This window comes from Nycticebus coucang, chromosome 2 (assembly GCF_027406575.1).
Source record: "Nycticebus coucang isolate mNycCou1 chromosome 2, mNycCou1.pri, whole genome shotgun sequence".
NCBI lineage: Eukaryota > Metazoa > Chordata > Mammalia > Primates > Lorisidae > Nycticebus > Nycticebus coucang.
This window is the reverse complement of record NC_069781.1, coordinates 181165525-181186625: the sequence shown is the minus strand read 5'-3', so window position 1 is coordinate 181186625 and position 21101 is coordinate 181165525. Positions and strand designations below refer to the sequence as shown.

General features: G+C 52.7%; 1 protein-coding gene across 1 annotated transcript; it reads left to right on the top strand.

Annotated features, from left to right (window-relative positions):
- The first annotated feature begins 6592 nt into the window (after positions 1-6592).
- On the top strand, positions 6593-20497 carry CIBAR2 (CBY1 interacting BAR domain containing 2). Its single transcript, XM_053553847.1, has 9 exons — positions 6593-6612; positions 8152-8386; positions 10220-10288; positions 10371-10472; positions 10914-10915; positions 12741-12849; positions 17497-17610; positions 19184-19285; positions 20295-20497. Exons 1-9 carry the CDS (start codon positions 6593-6595, stop codon positions 20403-20405), a joined length of 864 nt encoding a protein of 287 aa, XP_053409822.1. The 3' UTR covers positions 20406-20497.
- Positions 20498-21101: the final 604 nt, after the last annotated feature.

Here is a 21101-nt window from a genome sequence, read left to right as displayed (position 1 = left end):
CTGAAGCGGCTTCTTTCTGCCTGCCATAGTCCTTACTGCACACGGAACTGGCATGTGCTTGCCTAGTTAGGCATTTCTTTCATCTGCGACTCCATGAAGGCAGGGCACATGCCTGTCCTGTCCACTGCTGTGGCCCAGGGCCCACCTAGAGCAGTTGCTCAGTAAAAATGAACAGCTTACGAATCCCCCAAAGCATGAGCACGTTAACTTGAGTCCTGACTGCACACGGCCTCATACTCCCCAGATTCATCATTCAAGAGTCTAAGGAACTGTGCCCAAATTGTCATTCTGTGGAAATTTCCAAGTTCTCATCTGATGACTTGTCATCACTTCAGGCTCCACTGGGGCTGGATGTTGTCCTCAAAGTGGCCACCCTGGGAGGGACTTTGTCTGGGGATGGTGACTTTGCTGGACCCCAGGGCTGCAGAGCTTTCTTCCTGATTGGTATCCTGGCCCGGCTGGGGCCTAGGAGTCCCTGTGACTTGGCCTCCAAGGTGGTCATCTCTGCCAATCGCAGGGAATGTCCATTCATTGGCGCCGATGTGGGATGCTGCCCTGAGAGGAAACAGCACAGAACAGCACTTTCTGCTTAATGAGGGAAGTTTTGCAAAGCCTGAGGATGAGCCCTGTGAGTCGTCCTTGTGGAATCAGAGCAGCTGTAGGGAGGTCACCCTTTGTTCCCTCTGACAAAGGTGGCTTGGCCCGTGGCCACTGGCCTCAGTGGAACCCTGAAGTCAGCAGAGTTTATCTTGGGCACCTTCCCACCTTCCTCAAACTGCCATCCCCCCCTGGGTGCCAGAAAGCTCCAATCGCAGGCCCAACCAGTCTCTCCTCTCCAGGTCAGGAGTGGGGCAGGAGGGGACCAACCGAATGGCTGCGTCACTCACACTCACCACACCCCAGGCCCTGTCTGAGCATGGTGCTATTGAATCTTTGCATGAGGAAGGAGGGCCTCTGACTGCTCTTGCCCATTTTATAGATGAGGAAACTGAGGCCCACAGCACATCAGAATGGATCTCCCGTCCACAACTGGGAGGTGCTGGAGCTGGGATTTGAATCCAGCAGCTTAGGTTCTGGGCCCAACTTACTAGGAGCTCAAACAGAGGAGAACCAAACAAGGACCCCACGTGTTCAGACGGCGTCAGCACCGGGGCCGCTGCCTCTCTTTGCTAGGTCAGACCTTTCTTTTTTTTTTTTTTTTTGAGAGTGAGGGGTTCCTGCAGTCTTTCTTTGACTAAGATGCTTTGGTATAAGCTCTCAGTTTTATGAGTTTTAAAAAATAATGTTCCTTACTTGACCAAATAAAAAGTTGTCAAGCCTGTGCTGGTTTCTCGAAATTTTTGCTTTTACTTTTCTTGGTTGGCAAATTCAAGCTCTGTCTGGCGTGGGGGGGACCAGGGAGCATGTCTGATGCCCGTCTCTGATCTCCTCAGGCACAAAACACAAACCACTCCATGCCTCAGTTTCCTCATTTGACCAACAGAGATAAAGGTTCTCATGTCATATGTCATATGGTGCCACAGCCCAGCAGCCCCAAAGGTCATTTTCCCTTCTTCCTCCCTGACCCCAGTGGCACGCCTGTCTCCCAGGGGATCACAGCCTTCCCATCTGCCCCCTCCCACTGGCCACAGGGAGCACCTGGTCCCTGGAGGCTATAGGAGCTTTAGGTCACAAGCGGGTGTCTGGACAGGTGGGAAGCCTGAGCTTCAGAGCAGAAACGGCAGGGGTCGCCCTGCAGACTCTCCACCATTCCCACCGCTGAAAGGGTGTGAGATGGACCAGATGGCGGTTCCCAGCTCTTAGCCGCCACGGGTTAGCAATTCTTCTTTCTTCCCAGTTTTGGGGACCAATATAGGTTGCTAATGTTTTGTCAAGTAAGGAGACTTTTAAAAAATACTCCTAGCACCCAACAAGAGATATAGGACCACCCAAAGTAAAAGATGACAAGTCTGAATTCTTAAAAAAAATGGAATAAGGTTGGGTGTGGTGGCTCATGCCTGTAATCTCAGCACTCTAGGAGGCCGAGGCAGGTGGATCGCTTGAGCTCAAGAGTTTGAGACTTAGCCTGAGCTAGAGTGAGACCTTGTCTCTAAAAAATAGCTGGGCATGTGGCAGGCACCTGTAGTCCCAGCTACTCGGGAGGCTGAGGCAAGAGGATCTCTTGAGCCCAAGAGTTCGAGGTTGTTGTGAACTATGGCCACACGGAACTCCATCAGGAGCAAGACAGTGAATTTCTATCTCGCTAAAAAAAAAAAAAAAAATGGAATAAGCCACACTCTGTGAATACATTTTGCATTTCCTATGTTCTTCCCAAGTCACTTTGAACCATGGAGACGCCAACTTGGCTGGCTTTGCGGTCTGGATGGTGTTCAGGGCCTCCTGGGCTGGGCACCCTGTGAGGTGGTTCCTGCCCATGGATGGTTGGCACTGGCTTCCTGCTGGCTCGGGGGTACCCTGCAATTTCATTCCATGGAGGAAATGGACCCCAAATTGTTGGCCAAAAAGTCCTCCTTTCTGTTACCTTAAAGGCACCCCTGAGCTCTAGGGCAGATTGGTTGAACCACACGTGGCCTTTGCACTGTTAGAAATGTCACTTTACGCACTGGCTGCTGACTCCTTACACCTCCTGGTGGCCATAGAGAGAACATCCTTCTTGGCAAACATATGGCTGCTTTATCTCTGCTGAGGCCCCAGAGCCTGTGAGTCTGCTGGGCAAGACTCGGCACTTAATACTCGTTAATGGATGGGTCCAAACACACATCTTCTGACAAAATATTGTGCGGCCACTGTGGCAAATAGCTACACTCTGTAAATCCAGACAGGGGACATACACACTGCATTGCTCTTTCAAATATCTGTGTCTCTATATTTGAAATCTTAATAAAGAAGTGTAAGTTGTAACAAAAACTTGACTGATGCAGCGTTCAGAGGAAACGTGTGAATGCCTATAGCATGTTGAAATCATGAACTCATATGCACTATTTACCGAAAAGATTGTAAAGAAACGTATCCAGTGTCCATGTGAAACTTAGTAAATGCGGAATGTAAATGTCTTAACACAATAACTAAGAAAATGCCAGGAAGGCTATGGTAACCAGTGTGATGAAAATGTGTCAAATGGGCTAGAAAACCAATGTATGGTACCCCAAGATTGCATTAATGTCCACAGCTATGATTTAATAATAATAATAATAATAATAAACACATCCAGTGTTACAGGCCTCCCCAGATGTGGGATCACCAGACTTTTCCTGCTGTATTTTCTGACTATGTTTCTGGATTTATCATAATCAGGGGAAAAAAGCTTGGTAAAGAATGCATCTTAAGGTTTACTTTCCCCAATATCCTCGCCTTTATCTCCTCTCCTGGGGAGCTGCTAATTGTTTCCAAATCACCTTCTCTTAGCTTAGGAGGGGAATAGGCTTTCCTGCTCCAAAGAAGTGCTTTGATGCCAGGAACCCAGGAGAAAAAGAGAGGAAACAGCCCCTGCATGGTCCCAGGCACTGAGGGTTTCAGGGAGAGCTCCCAGCTGGGAGCTGAGGCCTTCCCTGCTGCCAGAAAGCTGCCCAGAGTCAGGGGCTGGGTGTTCTCGGATGGGATACAATGCGTCACCTCTTGTTGCATTATATAGATAAGAAAATGGGGTTCAGAGAGGCAAAGGGACCTGCCTGAAGTCACACAGCATACCAGTGGCTAAGGTGGAACTTGATCCCACAGCTCCTGAGGGTTCCCAAATCAGGTCCTGTCTACCTCTCTCTGGGGCATCCAGAGTTACCTCTTTAATGGACCGAAATGGCAACTATTCCAGCTACTTCCTGGCTTCCCATATCACTGGGTTTTGAAATCACTGGGTTTTCCAAAGGGAAACATTTTTATTTGTCTTTTTTCCTGCTCATTTGAAGAAATCTGAGAGCCTTTCCTAATTGCTTGGTCAAGACTGCAGACAGGCAGTGAGGCATGCCATAAACATGATTACACGTCCCAGGAAGCCTGAGGTCACTGCTGGCCTGGAGAAAGATGGTACACCAGGCCTGTTCCTGGGGCCTGGTCAGCTTACGAGTTGAGAGTTCTCAGGAATGAGGGGTGTTTGCCAAGTTCCCCAGTCCCTGACAGTGGGCCCCTGTTGGAAAGGGATGAGGGAGCCTGCCCGGGGCAGCCCTCTGGGGTTGGAGCTTCAGTGGCTGTGAACGCCAACTGAGGCCTTAAGGAAGAGGGCTCAGCCAGAGTAGAGCCCTGCTGTGCCTAGCTTGCTCTGTGATGGCAACTTCTAAGTGTAGCTGAGCGCACACAGCCTGGATTACACTTCCCAGACTCCTTTGCAACTAGATGTGGTCATGTGACTAAGCTGTGGCCAATGGGCTGTGTGCATAGAGTCCTTTCTCTCCGGGAATGGACCTTCTGGCGGGGAAGTTAACTTATACCCTAAGGATGGACAACCCAGGATGCCCTCAGAGTGCCCAGGAGAAGCAGGCCTGGGGGTGCAGATGGGTCACAGGGGCAGAAGGCAGGTGTGAAGTCAGAGGCCGAGCATAGCTGCGGTGATTTGCTCTCTTTGGACCCTGTTTCCTGAGGCTGCTGGGAATAGATTACCCCACTGAGCAGCTCCAAACCACAGACCATTCTTTCACAGTCCGAGTCTGAAGTCATGGTGTCAGCAGGGCCGTGCTCCCTCTGGAGGCTTCAGGGGAGGCTCCCTCCTGCCTCTGCCAGTGCCTAGGGCTGCCCTAAACCTTGGTGTTGTTGGCTGGCAGGTTCATGCTCCATCTCCCCTGGGCGCTGTTTCCTTTTCTTATAGGGACACCGCTCCTTGGATTAGGGGCCCACCTGACTCATCTGACTCAGCTAATTACAGCTGCAATGACCCTATTTCCAAATAAGGTCACATTCTGAGGTCCTGGAGGGGACATGCATGGGGGGGAGGGGACACTATTCCACCCAGCACAGCCCCTAAGAGTGAAGGGAGCAGAGAACTCGGAGGGATCTGACCCCACAGCACAGAGAGGGTACCAAGGTGCTGCCACCCTACAGCCAGCATCAAGGGAAAAGCCCGCTGATGGGCGGAGCCCTGGGGGTCTGCTTAGAGCAACCGCAAGGAAGGCTGGGGCAGTGGCATGCCCCAAAGAATGAGGGTACAGCAAAGCAGAAGCTGTGTTGGTGTGCACTGCTCAGGGTATGAGGGTACAGCAGAGCAGAAGCTGTGTTGGTGTGCACTGCTCAGGGTATGAGGGTACAGCAGAGCAGAAGCTGTGTTGGTGTGCACTGCTCAGGGTATGAGGGTACAGCAGAGAAGAAGCTGTGTTGGTGTGCACTGCTCAGGGTATGAGGGTACAGCAGAGAAGAAGCTGTGTTGGTGTGCACTGCTCAGGGTCCACAAGAACAAGGTGTGTGCAAAGGGACAATTGGGAGCTGAAATCACCAGAAAAGTGTGGGAGTGGGAGACAGGCAACCAGCATGGTGTAGGAAGCACCAGAAATCAGCCACAAAGGGAAGCCACCGCTACCATCTGCCTGTGCACAAGGAATTTCAGTGTGTGCCTGGCTCCTGCCTCTGTCCTTCAACCCACTACAGGGGCTTATTAATCCTAATTAGGTATTGTTACCATCCCGTTTTGCAGGGAAGAAGGCTAAAGCCCAGAGAGGTCAGGTGATCTGCCCAAGGTCATACAGCAGAGCTTGGTCTGAGATTTGAACTTGTGTTTGGCTGATCTTGATTCTTGCTTTAATATATGCTCAAGCTATAAAAACCTCTCAAAAATTCCAAACATATACAAAGTAAACAGAACAGGACAATGAGTCACCCGTAGCAACAGCACCCAACAGTCTGCCTGTCGTGCAGGCACCTCTGCCCTCCTTCCGCCCACATCCCATATGACTGTTGTCACGTTTCTCTTCTTTAAAATGTACACACATTGAAATACACGAATCTTACAATTAGTAAAATGTAAAATGAGTTACTACGATTTTATATATGCTTTTATAGTTTCTTTGTGTCATTTTTCTTACTTTACTAACAATGAACAGATACTGTTTTTATAATAAGGGAAAGGACAATACGATTATGATACAAACATTAAAGATGCTCCTTTGATTCCTTTCCCTGTCCCCTCAAACCACGGGCAGGGCCTCAGGACCGCCCAGATCTACTCCATGCCTTTCCATGGCCTTTGAGTCACCAGCTGTCCCAGGACCCTGCCCACTTGAGTGGGAGCCTTGTCATGGTGGGAGGGAGTCCCAGGCAAGCTGCCCTAAATCTCCCCCTTGCTGCCTCTCAGGGAACCCCCAACCACTGCCCCAAGAACCTCCGTCTTCAATGGGAGAGTGGGGGCCTCTTTGGGATACCGCATCTCTGAGTGTCTGGGGGGAAGTCCCTCCTGGGAGGACAGCCTAGGGAGTGGTTGCCTGGGTGACCAACAACAGCTCCTCCCAGAGACTGCTACGGGCAGCAACTGTCACCTGGCAACCAGGTAGCAGCGTTCCCTGAGCCCAGACTACACAGCTGTGCCCAGGGCTGCCTGGCTTCTCCTGGGCCTGTGGGACCTGTGGGGCCCTGTCCTTATTCCCTAAGATTAGGACAGCTGACAGCTCCGGTCACAATGAACATCGTCCTCTCCAGGTGAGTAGCCCTGTGCTGGGAGGAAGGCAGAAGCAGTGTTTGGGGCCTAATGCACGGAGAAAGGTGAGGGCAGCGGGGACTGCTGGGGGGTGGCAAGGTGAGCTCCCCGTCCCAGCCTACGCTCACCTCAGGGGTGAGCTCTCCCCCCAGCCCACACCCACACCAGGGACCCCACCTGGAGGAATAAAGACTGTAGCCAGCTGTGTGACCTTTAGCAAGATGCTTCACCTCTCTGGGCCTCAGTGTGCCTAATTTTAAAGCAGTGATAACAACAGTCCCTTACTCACAGGGGAAGGGGTCTGCACATGCTCTGCAGGTTGGGAAAATACTTGAGTTAAGGTGTGTCACCAGCCCAAAGGCTTGGAGTTTTCAGCTTCAGGGGTGTGATTTGAAGGCTGCACAAGAGACTTCAGGCAAAGGGAAAGAGGCAGGGATGATGACAGCCCGGAGATGGACAGGGAGCAGGGTGGTGCTGAGGCTGGGCCCATCACATAACCAGATGTGCAGGTGCTGGCCCAGGGGCAGGTGAAGAGGCAGTGAGCATCTGCCAAGATGTGGAGGGTGGGAGGGAGGAGCCCAGCGTGACATGAGGGGATCAGGGACTGTGAGAGCTGCAGACTGAAGCTACGGGTGGGTGGGGAGGAGGAACGGGGCAGCACAGAGGCTTCTCAGGGCAGGGAAACTGCCCCAGTGACACTGCAGCGTGGACACGTGACAGTGTGCACAGACTGTGCCACACCAAGAGTGAATTGTTTTGTCAACCACGAGCTCCAGTGACTAGGAAGTTGTCGACATCAGCTCTTCAGGGGTACCAGATGGATCACTACAGCACGAGATGGTCTTAACAGGGCACCGGGGAGAAGGGTTGACGCTGTGCTTTCCACTTAGCTCTTCAAACCTAAAACTGGTCTTTTTCTTGCTCTCTCTCTCAACAGAGTATCACTCTGTGCCCTGGTGTCATCACAGCTCACAGCACCCTCAAACTCCTGGGCTTAGGCAATCCTCCTGCCTCAGCCTCCGGAGTAGCTGGGACTACTGGCACCTGCCACAATGCCTGGCAAGTTTTTCTATTTTTAGTAGAGATGGTTCCTGATGTTCCTGATCAGGCTGGTCTCAAATTCCTGAGCTCAGGCCACCACCACCCCCACCCCAACTTGGCCTCCCAGAGTGCTGGGATTCCAGGTGTGAGCCACAGCTGGCCTTGTTTTCTTAAAAAAAGTTTGTTAATTAAGCAAAAGCCTCAGGGTGCAGAGGCAGGAGAGGAATTTTGACAGCTTGCAGGGAAAGGCAGCATAGAGTCTGTGAACTGAAAACCATCTCGTCAGGGGGAGAAACGCCCCTGTAAAACGTCCCAGGAAGGAGGAAGGCCAGGTCCACATTCCGGCCCACCTGCCTCTGACAGCCACTTGGGCCCCCTCTCTGCCTCAATAGCCCCTGATCTACCACCTTGAGCACCATCCTGGGGGTCGGTGGGTGGTGGCTGCTGTGCACACGACAACCTGTCATCTGCTCCTGGCATAACAGAGCCTCCACCCCCAGGGACAGCCAACTGAGGGTGATGGAGAACACAGTGGCCAACGCGGAGAAGTACTTCGGGCAGTTCTGCTCACTGCTGGCCTCCTACACGCGTAAGACTGCCCGGCTGCGAGACAAGGCGGACCAGCTGGTCAAGCAGCTCATCGACTTTGCCAACACGGAGAACCCTGAGCTGCGGGCCACCGTGAGGGACTTTGCCGAGGACCTAGCTAAAGTGCAGGATTACCGGCAGGCTGAGGTGAGTGGGGGCCGCCAGGGCTCCACCGCCTGGTTCCACTGCTGGAACCGCCATGCTGTGGCCACAGCTGATGGGTATGTCTCAAAGGCACTGGAGTGGGGGGAAAATAAAACTTCTCAGCCCCACAGCAGCAGAGGTCAGAGCTGGGAGCCAGGCACCCGTGGAGATGGGGTGGGAGGGCAAGGTGCTCCCAGCCCCCTGGGAATGACAAAGACATCCCCAGTCGGAAGGCTGGCAAGAGGCTTGTTCCATTTTTTAAAAGGTTCACTTACATCTCAGAGGGGCAGGGCAAGGATTTACAAGTGCAAGTTGTTTTGCCTTAAGGCAGTGGTTCTCAACCTTCCTAATGTCGCAATGTATTTTCATTGTTATAAAGGGGTCTCGACCCACAGGTTGAGAACTGCTGCTTTAAGGGAAGGAAGAGGAAGTCCTCTTCCTCTTAGCCCTTAGGAAGACAGAGTTCTTAGAATTGGATTTACCCTCACGGGGGTCATGGGCATTCTGGTTGGGATTCCAGCTCCTCCGCCCACCTGGCAAGCTGGCGGCCAAAGGATCTTGGTACTGGGCTTGGGTGTGGGATGACCAGGCTCATGTTCCCCTAACACCCCACTGCCTGTGCATCTTGCCTTTCTGATCTGTGCTGCTCCCTGCCCTTGGTGGGAGGGAGGGACTTTGAGGACTCTGAGGTGGGCTTCACTCTACTCTACCCTCCCCAGAGTCGGAACCCCAAGCCAGTAAGCTTTGATGCCTCTCCTGAAGGCCTGTAGGACAGACTCCGTGAGGTCAAACCTGCAGAGGGATGTGCCCGCTAGGCCTCAGTTCCCGATCTGTAAAATGGGCCTAATAGCTTTATGTAACTCACGAGGATATTAGGAGGACTGACCAGTAATTTGCTTTTAAACCACTGGTTTCCCCAACAGGCAGGGGCAGCAGCATCGGCCTCACCCAGGAACTCTTTATAAATGCAGATTCCTGGGCCACACCCTAGAGCTCCAGAGTCATACTTTTGCAGGGGAGAGGGGGTTGCCATTAGGGCTTGATGTGTGTCTGCTCTCGTGTGGCATCCACTGCTGCCTGGCTCGTAGCCAACCTGTCACCACCACTAACTCTGCTGAAGTAGCTGAGGCACTGGCTCCTGGAGGGAGACCCCTCTTGCCCCCTACCCCTTATCCTGGGGTTTTGAGCTCCTCAACACCAGCGGCCAGCATGGGGGCCTTGTCTGCACCCTGTGCTCCCTCCTTCTCCCCAGCTCTGGAGCCCTGGCCATTTTGGGTTCCACCCATCCTACCAGGGGCTGGCGGGATCCCAAGGCTATTTGGAGAACTGAGAACAGTGTCGGGCCCTGGAGCAGGAAAGCTCTGGATGGAGACCCTGTCTCTGCCCCGCTGGGACTCTCACTCAGCAGAAGTCCTGCCCCCAAGGCGAAGCTCAGTCCTCTCATCTGCAAAGCGGGGTTGCCGCTGCCTCCCTGCATGCAGTTAGGAGACGGGGCAGAGGGCTTTCACATAGGGAGGCTCAGCACCCGCTGTGCCCGCGCCTCCCTTCCCTGGGAACAGCCCTGAGCCCTGCCCCAGCACTGTCTTCCAAGGGTTGCACACATCCCATCAAGTGGTCACAAAGCCCCAGTGGGCATGGTCCAGACCCCACCTTACAGGGAGGAGACGAGGCCCTGAGATGGACGAGCTGCCCGAGCCCAGGCCGGCAGGAGGGCACCTCATGCTCCCCATGTCCCAACACGCAGCATGGGGGATGGGGTGGGGGCAAGCGGCACCTGTGTGAGCAGCACCCCACCCCCTTCACTCTGATTTTCTGGCATCCCTCATGCTCCCCCAGGTGGAAAGGCTGGAGACCAAGGTCATCAATCCCCTGAAGCTCTACGGGGCACAGATAAAGCAGACCCGGGTGAGCTGGGACACCTGCTCTGGGTGGTGTCTGGGTCCCGCCTGGCAGGGACCCCAGGAAACAGCCTTCCTCTTTTCTTTAGACTGAGATCAAGAAACTCAAACGTGTCCAAAATAATGAGATCAAACAACTGGAAAAGCTGGAGAAAGTGAGGCAGAAGTCACCCTCGGATCGACAAATGATCGTATCCTTCCCCAGAAGTGGGGCTGGGGCTGCTGGGCCAGAGTGGCCACTCGTCCCAGACAGTCACTGGGTAGGGGCCATGAAGGGGTGACCACCCCAGTGGGACTGCTTGGGCTCAACTTGGTTCCTTAACAGCACCTTTTACAGACCCAGGTGAGTGTCACATGTCTGTGTGGGGCAGGCAGGTAGCGTGTGACCTCATGATGTGGCTAGGTAAGCTGCACCCAGGCAGAAGCAGGTGTGTGCAGGGCCCTGCTCACTGAGGACAACTGAAGGGTCAGGACACTGGGGCTCTGTCCTGTCATCCACACCATCCAACAATCACTCTGCATGCCTCCGTTTCCTTGTCAGGGTTACCTGTTTAATGTAACTTCCGGCATTAGCTCCATTGTCTAGATGAGGAAACAGAGGCTCAGAGAGACTCAGGGGTGGGGGAGCTGAGAGGTAGGTCAGGGCTGGCAGAGGAGTCAGTCCACTCTGCTGTGAGGAGTGACCTCATCCAAAGAGCCCCTGGTGGAGCTGGGTCAGCAGTTTTGACAGTGGGGGCATTTCGGGCTGTCCTAACTGGGGAGTGCTGCTGCTGCCATGTTAGGTTTCCGCGGCTGGTGGCAAATGGTCTCAGACTCAAACAGCATGACATGTTTCTCATAGCCCAGGAGGGCTGAGCCAAGGTGAGGCAGGGATGATGGCCTCTAGAATAGTGATTTTCAACTGGTGTGCAGGGGCACACTGGTGTGCTATGAGAGGATCTTAGATGTGCAGCAAAAAAAATGTTTAAAGACAATCAATTATTTTCAAAATAAGTTCAAAGCAAAGTATATTCTTTTTTTACTCTTTCTTTGATCAATATAATTTAAGTGGGCCACAGAAGTATAATGATAGGTTCCAGTGTGCTGGGATAAAAAAAGGTTGAAAAATACTGCTCTAGAAGGTCTAGGAAGAACCCGTTCCCTGGCCTTTCCCAGCTTCCCGAGGCCGCCCACAACCCTTGCCTCATGGTCCCTCCCTTTGTCTTCCAGCCAGAAACTTACACCTTTCTTTTTAGTCCCTTCTTTCTTCTTCTGCCTGCCTCCCTTCCAGACAACCCAGGAAAATCCCCCTCTGGGGAGCAGCTGATTAGCAACTGTAATTCCCCTTTGCCTTGTAAGGTGATGTGTTGACAGGTTCTGAGGATTGGGGCCACCATCCTGCCCGCCCCATGGCAGTTAGTGAGGAGGGGTGCTGTCACCATCCTGCAAGTGACAAGAAAGGGTGCCCAGGCTGAGGAGTCTGGATCCAGGCCAGCACGGGGTGACAGCCTTTTGTGAGCACCTTGGAATTTCATCCCATCCTTGTCAGCCATTGGTTTGAAAGACAACAGCTTTCCCTTCTTTGCTGGGGGGCTTCTTGGATGCTAGCCCCCTACTCCCTCATCTCACCGCTGGGCAGGAGTTTAAGTCCCCCCCTTTTTTGAGATAGTCTCACTTTGTCATCCTCAGTAGAGTGCTGTGATGTCACAGCTCACAGCAACTTCCAACTCTTGGGCTCAAGTGATCCTCTTGCCTCAGCTTCCAGAGTAGATGGGACTACAGGTGCCTGCCACAACACCTAACTACTTTTAGAGACAGGGTCCCCTCTTGCTCAGGCTGGTCTTGAACCTGTGAACTCAGGGCAATCTACCCACCTCGGCCTCCCAGGTGTAAGGATTACAGGCATGAGCCAATGCACTGGGCAAGGCCCCCTTTTAAAGAGGAGGCTGAGACCAGGAAAGGTGACTTGCTGAAGGTCACAAAGGCAGTTAAGTGGCAACCCCAGAACTCAGCTTCATGGTGCCTGATTCTGAAGTCCAAGTTCCTGGAGGTGTGGGCTTGGCAAACCCCCTACAGATGTTGACCAGAGGGATGAGTGGGGTTACCTGAGTGTGTGCACATGTGGGCTAAACATCGGGATTGCTCAGCACCTGTTGTGACAATTGACCAGCAGGTGCCCACTGTTTAAATCTCAATGACTCTGCCAAGCAAGTCTTATCAATGTCCCCCATTAGACAAGGAGACTGAGGCTCAGAGAGTTAAAGTAATTTGCTCAAGGTCACACAGCTGCAATTAGGGCTGTCCACCTCTAGCAACTCCCCCTTCAGCCATGGTCCTATTCAGCCCTTACTTGGATGACCACATAGGCAGGAGACAATGTCCCATGAGGCAGGGAGCTGGCCTAAGAGGAGGGTGTGGAGACAGGATGGTGACTAAGGGCTCGAGTCATGCGTGACACTGCACCTCTGCTGTCCCTGGAGCCAGGCAGAGACCAGCGTGCAGAGAGCCTCAGCGGATGCCAGCCGTACTACCCGCCAGCTGGAGGAGACGGTGGACGCCTTCCAGAGGCAGAAGCTGCAGGACCTCCAGGTGCTGCCTCTATGTGCTTTGCGTGTCCATGTTACCAGCGCACACGTGTGCCTGTATGCGTGTGAGAGAGCCAGGAGGGTGTGAGCACACCTGTGTGAACTTGTGCACACACAGGCTCCAGGGACAGTTAATCCTGGCCACGGAGCAGGGAGGGCAGGAGGCCGGCTGCTTGGGGCAGCTGTCCTGGCACAGCTGGGCTGCCCAGGAGCCAGGAAGCCATTTGGCAGCCCTGGGCACAGCTCCCAGCCAGGAGTTTGTGTCCCCGCAACACACTCCAGCCCTCCAATGTTGCTTTTCACACAGCTGCCCCCAGAACTGTGCTAACTCCTACTTTTCTCCAAGCCCCAGACACACTTCTCTGAACAAGCAACGGGGAGGCACAGCAGTGTGGGCACCTTCCTCCTTACACCCAGATGCTCACCCTGGGGCAGCGGGATCCTGGGCCCAGAGCCCTGGCTCCTGCAAGAGGGTCTTAGGAAATTGGGGTCTTTCAGCACAAGCTGTTCACAGAGATCCCTTCCCCCATTCTCCATCTCTCTATTTTCCAAGTAGCAGGTCAAGGAATCTCTGAAAAGGGACGTCCAATTTGTCATTGCCCCTTGTTCTAAGGATGAAGGCCAAGGTCCTTCCCAAGGCTCCTGCAGCCTCAGCCTGCAGGTGATTCTCCAGCTTCAGTGTGCTGACCCCTTTCCTATCTTAGGGCTCTTGCACAGGCTGTGCCCTCACTCTGCACCAAACACTACCCTTCCAGAGGTCCTCAAACTTTTTAAACAGGGGGCCAGTTCACTGTCCCTCAGACTGTTGGAGGGCCAGAGTATAGTTTAAAAAAAAAAACTATGAACAAATTCCTATGCACACTGCACATATCTTATTTTGAAGTAAAAAAACAAAACAGGAACAAATACAATTACACTGCCTCATGTGGCCCGTGGGCTGTAGTTTGAGGACCCCTGCTTCAGACTCAGGTTCACCTCATTCCTCGAGAGAAATCACCTGGACCCCGGACTGCTCAGGCCTCTTGTTAACACACCATCAGGAGACGGTATTTAATTCACGCGTTCATTTAACAAGTGTTGACTACAAACCTGCTATGTGCCAGTCACTGTGCCCAGCAAAGTCCCTGGGCTCATGGTGTCAACACTGTTGGGGGGAGAGATAGATCATGTGACTGCACACTGCGTGTTGGCACCATAGGGCAACCCCCTGGCCTGTTGTGTCCCCTGCTGGGTCCTGGCCACCAGATTCAGGGCCTGGCACTTAGTGGGTACTCAGTCTATCCTTGTGGAATGAATAGGTGATTACATGAACAAGTGTGTGACGTCCGAGTGAATGGCACAGCGTAATCAGTGCTCCAGAGGTATACCCGGAGAGCAGGACTGGAGACATTCAGCAGACGTAGTTAGGCACCCGATGTGTCTGGGGCTTGGAGGGAGGAGGTGCCGGGGAGCAAGGCCCACACAATTCTCCACCAGGGGCCAACAGGAGCATGTTGTTTAAAGTGGGCTTACGTCCAACTTCTGGGATTAAATTTGTAAGCACATGTATCCAAACCACCTCTCAAAATCCCTTTAATTCTTTTTTTTTTTTTTTTTTTGAGACGGAGTCTTACTCTGTCACCCAGGCTAGAGTGCCATGGTGTCATCTTGGACTCAAGAGATCCATTTGACTCAGCTTCCCAAGTAGCTGGGACTACAGACACCCGGCACAGTGCCCAGCTAGTTTTTCTATTTTTAGTAGAGACAGCCTCTTACTCTTGCTCAGGCTGGTCTTAAACTCCTGAGCTCAAATTCTGTCACCTGGACTGGAGTGTAGTAGTATGGTCATAGCTCACTGCAACCTCCAATTCTTGGGGTCCAGGGATCCTCCTGGCTCAGCCTCTGGAACCCTGGGACTCTAGGTGGGCACCACCACACTTGGCTAATTTTTTGTAAAGGGGGATGGGGGTCTCCAATTCCTGGCCTCAAGTGACCCTTGATTCTCCCACCCCAGCTTCCCAAAGTGCTGGGATTACAGCTACCAAGCCTAGTCCCTCAGAATTTTAAAAGAGAAAAATAAGATCTTGAAACGATTACCACCTTTCTTAGTCCATTCAGGCTGCCGTAACGAAATACCTTAAACTGGGTAATGTATAAACAACAGAAAGTTCTTACTGTTTCAGAGGCGAGTAGGTCCAGGATCGAGGCGCCAGCAGACTTGATGTTGGGAGTGGTGGCTTCTCCTCAAGGACGGGGCTCCTATATGTCCTCCTGTGGCAGAAGGGGCAAACGAGGCCCCTGAAGCTGTTTTATGATGGTGCTGAGCCCCTTTATGAGGGTGGGCCCTCGTGAACTAATCACCCCCACGTGCCTTGCATCCCAGCATCATGGCACCAGGGATTAAATTTCAACAGAAAAATTCTGGGGAGACACACGCATTCTGACCATAGCACCACCATGCTGGTTTCAGGTCATATTTCTAAAAAAATGATCACATTTACAAGTAGTTCTCTGGCTCCTGTAAGAAAAGGCGAGTTATGTGGGGCTGTCACACCTGAGCATGTCAGGACTCCCCGGGAGGGCTCGTTAAACACAGGTGGACGGGCCCACCCTGTGGGCCCTGCTCCGAGGGGGCCGGGGTTGCCAGAGCTCCTGGCTGAGGCTGATTCAAGGAGCACAGTCTGAAAACCTCTGCTCTGCCTGACTCTCCAAGAGCCTTGTGAATGGGGCTGCTCTTGTCCCCACTGCACAGCAGAATAAACTGAGACTCAGAAATTTCCGCAGGGCCACATGCTAGCAAGTGGCAGGAGGCCTTGCAACCCAGCCTAGATTGGGCAGCTGTTACTGCTCAAGGATGCCCCCGGGGGGAGAAGGGGGGTGGCAGAGGTGTTTCCATCATAGCCTCAGGTTCCCTCCCTTCTCTCTCCCATGTTGACCCGGCGGTCTCCCTTCTTCACTGGGGCACGTCCCTGGGTAGAGCAGCTAGTACTTCCTAACTGCAGGCCCTTCCCCCAGCACTCAGCCTGTGTCCCACTGGGGGCGAGCAAGGGAGGAGCCTCCCCTAGGACGTCCCCTGGCTCCCCTCAGTAACAGCCTGCTCACCCAAACTGAACCTCCTAATCTGGAAAAGCCCATCATGCATCTCATTAGGATGACCCAGCCCCAGGCAGGTTGTGGGGCTCTGGGCTGAGCAGGGTCCACCAGCTGCCTTATTCCTCCTCCCTGGAAAACCCGCCCACGGCCCGTGAGTGACACGGGCTGGAGGTCTTGAGCCCTCAACCTGAAAATACACGTCCTCAGAGTGAGTAAGGCCAAGGCTGTGTGGGCAGTCCAGGAGGCAGCACTGAAGAGAAAGCCAACCCTCACACACCCCATGCAGAGCACATGGGCAGCTGAGACCAGGCAGATGCATCTGGCCTTGGACCCTGAGTCCCACTCCTGGAATCCCCCCACAGGCCAGGAACAAAACAATCTTGGTGACTATGTTGTCTGTTACAGCAAAGACTGAAAATGACCCATGTGTCCAAGTGCCAGGGAATGTCACATTATAGTCGGTCCATGCAAAGAAACACCAGGGTGGACGGGTGCGGTGGCTCAGCCTATGACCCCAGCACTCTGGGAGGTTGAGGCAGGGGGATCCCTTGAACTCAGGAGTTCAAGACCAACCTGAGCGAGAGTGAAACCCTATCTCTACTAAAAATAGAAAAACTAGCCAGGCGTGATGGCAGGCACCTATAGTCACAGCTACTTGGGAGGCTAAGGCAGGAGCATCCCTTGAGCCCAGGAGTTTGAGGTTGCTGTGAGCTGGGCTGACAGCACAGCACTCTAGCCTGGGTGACAGAGTGAGACTCTGTCTCTAAACAAAACAAAACACTACGCTGATGAAAAAGATCTATGGAAAGATCTCCAGGACTGATAAACTGAAAAAAAAAAAAAAAAAAAGCAAAGCTCAGGACAGAGAAAGAGAGAAAAGAAGAAAAAAAAATTTTTTTTTTTTTTTTGGTTTAGCAGGCCTGGGCCAGGTTCTAACCCACCACCCCTAGGTGCACAAGGCCGGTGCTCTAACCACTGAATCACAGGCACCCAGCTGAAGAATGTGTTTACAGAAACAGTGGGGAAATATATAAGAAGTTATCATGTCAAGGAGGTGGAGGGGACGGGAAAGAAGTGAATAGGATGGTGAGCAAGTCTCCTCAACCAGCACTTTGCCACAGTTCTGGTTTTTTTTTAGAGACAGTCTCACTTTATCACCCTCGGTAGAGTGCCATGGCATCACAGCTCACAGCAACCTCCAACTCCTGGGTTTAGGCGATTCTCCTGCCTCAGCCTCCCGAGTAGCTGGGACCACAGGCGCCCGCCACAACGCCCGGCTATTTTTTTTGTTGCAGTTTGGCCGGGGACGGGTTTGAACCCACCACCCTTGGTATATGGGGCCAGCACCCTACTCACTGAGCCACAGGCGCCACCTCACAGTTCTGATTTTTGAACCATGCAAATACCTTATCTATTCCAACAAAAATAAATTAAAAATAACACTGAAATGCCCCACCTAGGACCTGTCCCCACACGCACGACTAACCCCGCTCTACCCCCATTAGGCTATGGGCACGGTCACCCTGGGGCCCTGCTTCTCACGATGTTGCTTGAGTGATTTGGGCTTTTCTCCTCACAGAAAATTTTTTCTGATTTTGTAACCATCGAGATGGTCTTCCATGCCAAAGCAGTGGAGGTTTATTCCAGCGCCTTCCAGACCCTGGAGAATTATCACCCAGAGAGGGACCTGCAGGTGGGTCACAAATGTCTCATTTTCTGTTTGGGAAGGAATGATTTTGGGTCTGTCCTGATAGATGCAGATTTTGTTGGTAACATGTTGCAACTTTTATTCTAACTTTGAAGACATGTTCTGATGAACTGTTTTGAATATTGGCCCACGGGTGCCAAACCAAGGGGTGGAGAATTTTTCTTTATGCTGTCTGGAATATCAATATGTTCCTCCTTGGGATATTTGGAAAGAAGGGATGAACATCTACACCAGTGTCTTCTGGCAGATGGGATAGTTTTTTTTTTTTTTTTTTTTTTTGAGACAGAGCCTCAAGCTGTCACCCTGGGTAGAGCGCCGTGGCATCACGGCTCACAGCAACCTCCAACTCCTGGGCTTAAGTGATTCTCCTGCCTCTGCCTCCCAAGTAGCTGGGACTACAGGCACCCGCCACAATGCCAGGCTATTTTTTGGTTGCAGCCGTGGCTGTTGTTTGGTGGGCCCGGGCTGGATTCGAACCCGCCAGCTAGGTGTATGTGGCTGGTGCCTTAGCTGCTTGAGCCACAGGTGCCGAGTCGGGATAGTTTTGATGTAGAACAAAGTGCTTACTATTTTCCCATCTGATCTGAGGAAAATCTAGAATAAGCTGTTGGAGTTATCTATACCACCCTTCCCCACACCTAGTCTTGTAAAAACAACCGCCACTTATCTCAATGATCTTTTGTGGTTTTGGGGTTGACAGGGCTCCATCAGGCAATTCTTATGTGGGGTCCTCATGCAGATGCAGCTGGTGGGAGACTGGGGCTCAGTCGTTTCAAAGGTTTCCTCACTCATAACTAGTGGGTGATGGACGTGGTCTGGGTACAGAGCAGACCACATGATTTGCAGGGCCCAGAGCAGAATGAAAATGTGGGGGCGCTTTGCTCAACCATTAAGAAGATTTTGAAGAGGCAACAGCTGGACATTGAACCAAGCACAGGGTCCTAGTGAGTGTGGAGCCTTGGTCACCTTACATACATGGGGGAAATGAGAAATTGTAGCTAAATGTACCTTTTTTTTCCTTACACAATATCCTCAAAATATTTCCAAAACATTTCTCTACATGTTGATAGATAAATATAAAAAATACAACTTTGTTAATTTTTTATACTTATGGCAATCTCTGGGACGTCCTGCATTTGTCTAAAGTGAATCACTAAGGTAGCCTATATTTGAGGGGAGAGGACTTTCATTCCATCTCCCAAAGGGAGAAGCAGCAATGAATTTAAGGATAAGATTTAAAACCACCACATGAAGTTGTGTAAAGACCAGGTGGGCTCACTTGCATTCACACAATCTATAAAATTCTCAAAGTGGGCGAGGGTGGTCTCTAGTCCAGCTCTAATCCAGTGTGACCACAGACATGTCACGTAGCCTGTCCCGGCCTCAGTTTTCCTGTCTATAACAAGTGATGATAACACCAACTTATGGGGCCTGCCGCAGAGTGCGTGGAATAGCTCGGGGCCCCACTGTGTTGGCCATCACAGGCCTTCTTTCCCGCCACTACCCCAATCACATGTTTTCTAACTAGATCCAACCCACCCTGGTCTCTCCTCGGCAGGAGTTTAGAGCCACGATGAAAGGAATTTACGGGCGTCATACTGCTCAGCCGCTCACGGATGGCAACCCCCTGCCACCTGTCCCGTGGCCTTTGGCCAGCCAGGTGAGCACTTGGGGCCATGGGGTTGAATCTGTGACAAAGTGAAGGGACTAGGGATAGGCCGGGTGGTAGTGATCCAGAGATCAGAGGAGAGGACGCTGAGAAAGAACTTGGATTTGAAAGGAGAGGCTGAGGAGGTGGCAGGGGTGGGAGAATTGAGGGCTGTCCCTGACTCTGACCAGGACTTGATTTGAAGTGGAACCGACCAAGCCCCCAGCCACACCATCCTCCCCATGTGGCTGCCACATGTCCGGAGTGCCCCCTAGAGGCATCCCGAGGTGTCCCACTTAAGACAGGTCCTCGCCTGTGTCCAACCGTGAGCCCATGGGTTCAGAATTTAGGATTTCTTAGGGGTTGGGGAAGTTAATAAGATCTACATGCTGTGTGTTATCTTGTGGCCCAGCAAGGCTTGCCGTCACACATGCTGGTGTGTCTGCAGGGGACTTTCAGGTGTCCAGCTGCGCAGGGCAGATAAACTGGACAGCCTCATGCCACCAGGTTTAGCCCCAGTGCATGGTGGGTAAGGTGGTAGCCAGCTTGCTGTGCGTGGGAGAGAACAGGGACAAGCCTTTGAAGGTGGAAGGCATTGTAGCCCCAGGCAGACTGTCTTAGTCCAAACCCACACCTCCTCCCCTCCCAAACCCCCTGACCTTAGACCTCTCACCTGCAAGCAGGTGGCGGGGCATCAGACAAACAGATCCATGTGACAGTTCACAGCAACCTCCAACTCCTGGGCTTAAGCGATTCTCTTGCCTCAGCCTCCCGAGCAGCTGGGACGACAGGAGCCTACCACAACGCCCGGCTAATTTTTGGTTGCAGTTCAGCCGGGGCCGGGTTTGAACCCGCCACCCTCGGTATATGGGGCCGGCGCCTTACCGACTGAGCCACAGGCGCCGCCCCCATGTGACGCATTTAAACTCTGCTGGTTACACAGAAAACACTCAAGGCTGTGTCTGTCCTCACTGGTGCTGATGCCATCGCTGTGGTTTTAACTGTTATCATCACCCTTTAGAGTGCTCCGAGCGCCACACGGGACCAGAGAACAGATGAGGAAGCAAGTGGGGACAGCTCTGTGGAAGAGGTCCCCGTGGAGGACATCAGGGGTCAGGGGCTCCATACATAGAACTCCCCATGACAGCTGGAAAAGTGGAGGAGGGGCATGCTGTGTGCCCTCAGATACATCCCCTGGGCCTCTGTTTCCTCATCTGCACAGCAGGGCAAGTGTCACTCCCCTCGAAGGCTGCGCTGGGGTTCAGTGTGCCTGGCCTAGTGCCTGGGGCACAGCTGGTGATCAATAAATGCCTGTGACTCTCAGTCGGCTCCTGTTCTGCGTCACGTCTGGACACTCCAGGTGTGACTCTGTGACAGCACAGTGGATTCGTTTTCTGGGGCTGTGCTCACAAGACCAGGCAGTGCAAACAACTGAGATTTATTCTCTTGTGTCCTGGAGGCGGGAAGTGTGAGATCCAGGTGCCCCAGCAGGGCTGGCTCCTTTGGGCTCTGCAGGAGGTCCCGTCCCCACCCGTGTCCTGGCTTCTGCTGGTGGCTGGTGTTCCTCAGCATGTAGGCACCTCACCCAGGCTCTGCCTTCATCTTCACATGGCTTCTCCCTATATGCATTCGAGCCTGTGTCCCAACTGGCCCTTTTTATAAGGGTGCCTGTCATCAGAGGCTTCCACACTCCAGCATGGCCTCATTTTGACTGACCACACCTATAAGGACCTATTTCGAAATAAGGTCACGTTTTGAGTTACTGGGAGGAAAGACTTGTACATGTGACTCTGGGGGACCGAGTTCAGCCCATAACACACAAACATGA

What these genes read in the sequence shown, in the direction of transcription:
- CIBAR2 (XM_053553847.1), top strand. Translation starts at nt 6,593, where the DNA reads ATGAACATCGTCCTCTCCAG. An exon ending in AGGATTACCGGCAGGCTGAG is followed by an intron (nt 8,387 to 10,219) that starts GTGAGTGGGGGC and finishes ATGCTCCCCCAG; the next exon opens with GTGGAAAGGCTGGAGACCAA. An exon ending in AGAAGCTGCAGGACCTCCAG is followed by an intron (nt 12,850 to 17,496) that starts GTGCTGCCTCTA and finishes TTCTCCTCACAG; the next exon opens with AAAATTTTTTCTGATTTTGT.